The 4546-nt window shown below is 37.4% G+C and overlaps 1 protein-coding gene across 1 annotated transcript in view; it reads right to left on the reverse strand.

Annotated features, from left to right (window-relative positions):
• Positions 1 to 4546, reverse strand: part of LOC110028750 — a gene marked incomplete in the record, with an annotated part of 93376 nt that overhangs the window by 16654 nt on the left and 72176 nt on the right. The window contains 1 exon segment of the mRNA XM_020730729.1: positions 1300 to 1375. Within this exon segment, the coding sequence (XP_020586388.1) occupies positions 1300 to 1375 (76 nt within the window).

A 4546-nucleotide genomic window follows, 5' to 3' on the forward strand; every position in this document is an offset into this window, starting at 1 on the left:
GGCCAGCAGGCTCTGCTCCGGGGAAAGAGACTGCAGGGGCGGTTTTGAAACTGGATTTGGTTGGACAGCTGGGAAAAGAAGCCAGCTGGCCAACAGCAAGGATTAGGGCTGGCGAGGGGAAGGAGAAGTGGCAGGGAGGAGAATAGGTGAGGATACAGCACCACTTTAGAGCAGGATACAACCGAAGAACCATCCGTCATCAGATACAGCCTTAGCAAGGAAGAAGAAGGCTCCATGGAGAGATCTGAAAACAGCAGGCAAGTAAAAACTAAAACCCCAAACAAGCAGTAAACATCACATATAATTGCTGGGATGTAAAATAGGAAGGGGAGGCCCTCCTCTTTCAGCGGAAACCATAAAAGGCAAGGAGAAGGAGATGGCGGCAATCAGAAAGGGTAAGGGGAGGAGTTGGTGGTACTCAGAAAAGGCAAGGAGGCAGGGGAAGGGGCAGTAAATCTAGCCCCATGCTTCAGCCGGCCGGTCCAGCCTCCCTGCTGGACCAGCAACTCCTAGCTGAACCGGTTTGGATCGGTTCATTCCTAAGCCCCCGCGTCACTATAATATACGTTGAAGGACTAATGTAAGCAATGTTAAGAAAATGGAGTGGAGCGAATTCTCCTACATTTCTTCATGCTCACACAATGAATCATATTGCAAGCATTTATCATCTTCTTTCATCTAAGGGCTTCTTAGTTTCCCAGCAATCTTTTCTCCGAGTTAGATTTGCTGAGATACATAAAACGGCTATCTCTTGAGGACCTTAAAGATCAATGTGGATCTAATTGAACAAACCAATGATCATTCCGCTCTATAACTTTTTCAAGAGGTTGTTAGATGGTACATGTAAATTCTTACAACATTGAATAAGTACATCTAGTTTCTTATTCAAACTTAATCTGAAAACAGAAAACAGAATTTCTGTTAAAAAATGTTTTCGATTTATTGGATGAAAGGATAGTTTTATACACCTTTTAAAAATATTGAACTTCAATGATTACATGAGTTCGCTCGAGTATTTCTAATGGATTTTGAAGTGTCTCATGTGCGATCAAGTTGTTTATGGCAATATGGCAGCTGCAAGATAGGAAATTGACCAGATAGTCACAATGCTAGAAACTAGACACGAGCATAATTTTAAAGTTATAACAGAGTACTTCTATATTGCTTTCTCACAAATGGTATTACTTCAAAAAACTAACAGATAAATTGATACAGTGATGCTAGCAAAAAACATTTGTAAATGATATATTTTATTAAGTTGCAAAACAATACAAATAAAGTTAAAGCATGAATACTTACTTTCACCGTCTCGAGAGATGCTCCTTAGAGAAAATGCCAGCTGGAAAGCTCGGGCTAGAGTCAGATGACCAGATGACTGTTTAAAAATAATCCAACAGTTGAAAAAATTAGCCAATGATTCGTATCACTAGATTTATCCCTTATGGATGAATTGTAAACAAAGATGATATATTTAAATGGTGCAAGGTTCGATTTCCCATAATAAACCAAGAGTTGAACATAGGAAAATTGAAAAAGTAGCTTATAGTGGATAATAATGCTCAAGAGAGTCATAACAAGATCGTAAGCTACATTTAGTGGGAGGAAATTGCACATCGACTGTGAATGCTCCTAAAACGGAACTACTCTGCTTCTTCTAGATAAATGCAGAAGCAGCTCAAGAGATGCTAATCCGATTGACAGCTTTATAGGTGATATCCCGGACCACATGGCCAACAGGCGATAGAATCTTAAACCAATAGAATTTAACAGCTTAAAATGAACGCTATTTTTACCATGGTAAATCAATACAGATTAACTTTTAGTATCTAAAGACTAAAGTGTAGAAAACTTCAGTAAAATATTGATGATAATACCAAAAAAATGATGATGATAATGGAACCAGTGAGGTGGCTTATAATCCAATGAGAAAAACGAAGAAGATTAATACAAGCCACAAAAAAAGGTGATTGGCATGTATCGAATTTAAAATAATTTCAATCATGCATATGCACCAATCATTATGCAGTTTAGAAGGGACAAGAAAAAAAAATCACCAATAGGAAAGATTAAAGAACCATTCCCAAAAACTTTTCAAAACTTCTAAAGTGCTTTATGAATTCACATCCAATACACACAAGTAGTGGAAAATAAAAATATTCCACTATTCCATGTTTTCTACATGCCTCAACACTCCAATCTAAAACCAAGAAGACCCAAAATAAGTAATTCTTCAAAATTCGCTAAGATTTAGCCTAATACTCCAAGTTTCAATTTAGCCAGTTCAATTGCAACAAGAAAAAATTGCAACAAGAAGAATAAGTTTTCAATTTTAGTTTTAGGAAAATAGTAAATTTCAACTTAAAAATTCCTGCTCCAGAAATTTCTAATTTTCCAACTACAGTTGAATGCTAAGAAAGGAAATAGAATATTTGTCAATTGTGAATAGCACGCCAAAATGCAAAGTTTTGTAGAGTTATATCTTATAGTGCATGGCATAATGTATACTATTTTAAAACGTAGACAAAATATTAAAAAAATTATGAAAATTAGGTTGAACCCAATCAGATACAACGAAATATAGCATAAAGCAAGTAAAAAAATTGAATCTAATAAAACCAAAAGACAAAAGAGTAAACACGCAAGCAAAGATGAAGTCAAAGCTCGGTGGCTTTTAGAAGAAACGTGCAAAGTCGGCTAAAAGAAGCTTTTTCTTCAAGGTTTGGAAGAGTGAATTGTCAAATTTCAAAGATGAAGAAAGGCTCGTCACGTCATATAGTTTACCTTGGTCTGCTACGCGAGAGATTCATAGTTGCCCTCCTCATCTATGTTTAGTGTAGACAAAAAAAGAGCTTATAAGACTAATGTTCATTCGTTTTGCATGAAATTCCATCTTCACCCTCCGGCTCGCTTGCTATGCTTTATTATGTAAGAGATTTTTGCTCACCCCTCACGACTATTTCTAAGCATGCATAAGAGATCAATTTCAGGAGGGAGGATCAATGCAAGGGAGACAAAAACCATAGCTAAAAAGTAAAATAATATTAGCAATTAAATAATAAAATTAAATATTATATATTTAATTAAATCCTAATGCAAAGAAATTAAATTGCACGTGCTACAAGGCCTACCATGCACTATAATGCATCCACTGTACATATAACATATGTTATATTGATTATTCTGTAATAATTGATAAATAAGGAAATAAATAAAGATTACAATGTTATTATTATCAAAAAATTCAACAAATGCAGTTGTTTCGGGGGAGAACAAAACGTCTCAATAGTTTTGTTTTAAAGAGGTGTCTCATTCGAAGTGATCAAACAAAGAGAATGAAACGGGAGGCAAAGAAGCAGGGCAAAAGAAAAGGAAGGAAGAAGAAGCCTGTCGAACGACTCTGCATACAAGAAAATCTCGTACCCTAGTCGAATAGAGGAGGAAGATCAAAGCTGAGCTGAAGGAGGAATCGAGCAATCCCGATATGTGCAAACAAGGATATCAGCAAGCTGAAGCGTGACGGAGGAAGAAGAGGACAAAAAGCTCTCTCATGTTGAGAAAGGTGGAGACCCGGTCCACTACATTTTAGGCAGTAATTAAAATTGTTAATTACTTTCCTAACTAAAGCTTCCCGCCTCTTCCTCCCATCTTCCCCCCTCAGTCTCTTGGCAGATAAGGCAACTGCCTTATGGAGTGAATCAAGGAATTAATCAATTCTTTTATTTGATGTGAGGGAGGGTCCCACCACCTTGATTGCTGAAGAGAAAAGAAAACATTTCTTGCTATGGATCCCGCCCTTCCTCTGCTAAGATTCACGAATTAAAACCTTCCTTAATTGGGCCTTGCGTTGGATAGTTAAAAAGGCATGTTGGGAGTACCACGAAGGAGCCCTCTTCTCCTCTTTGCGTGTGGTTTTTGTTCTTCGGTGTGAAGCTTATGGGAAGAGCAAAATCAAAGGCTACGGCTCCTCTTATTTTACTCGTCGGATGTAGATCTCTCGGGTAGAGAGATAAAGAACGTGGAGAGGTAGAGAGAGAGAGAGGAGAGTTTTTTCTTATAAGTCGACGTGATCGACGATAAAATCCTCAAGCTAATAAAATCCTTTGCAACTCCGTGGGCGTAAACAATTTGCTGAACAACATAAATCTATGTGTTCTGCTGTGTTTTCTGTTTTGTGAATTTCTCGTTCCAATTTCTTCGCTTTATTATCGTTATTTTTTACAACAATTGGTATCACAGCTTTGATTCGGATCTGAGGAAAACGATGACTGGAGATGAAGTGGTGGCATCAGGGATCGCGAAGTTTCATAACACAAATTTTGGTTACTGGAAGATGCAAATAGAGAACTACCTCTATGAGAAGAAACATTGTCTTCCGTTATTTGGAAAACAACCAGAGAAGATAGATGAAGTTGATTGGAATCTGTTGGATCGACATGTTCTGGGATTTTTCGATTAACCATGTCGAGATCCGTTGCCCACAACGTCATCAAGGAAATGACTACTGCAAAACTCATGGTGACTTTATCAGGTATGTATGAAAAGTCAT

The sequence above is a fragment of the Phalaenopsis equestris genome, unplaced genomic scaffold (genome assembly GCF_001263595.1).
Source record: "Phalaenopsis equestris unplaced genomic scaffold, ASM126359v1 Scaffold000523, whole genome shotgun sequence".
In the NCBI taxonomy this organism is placed as follows: Eukaryota; Viridiplantae; Streptophyta; class Magnoliopsida; order Asparagales; family Orchidaceae; genus Phalaenopsis; species Phalaenopsis equestris.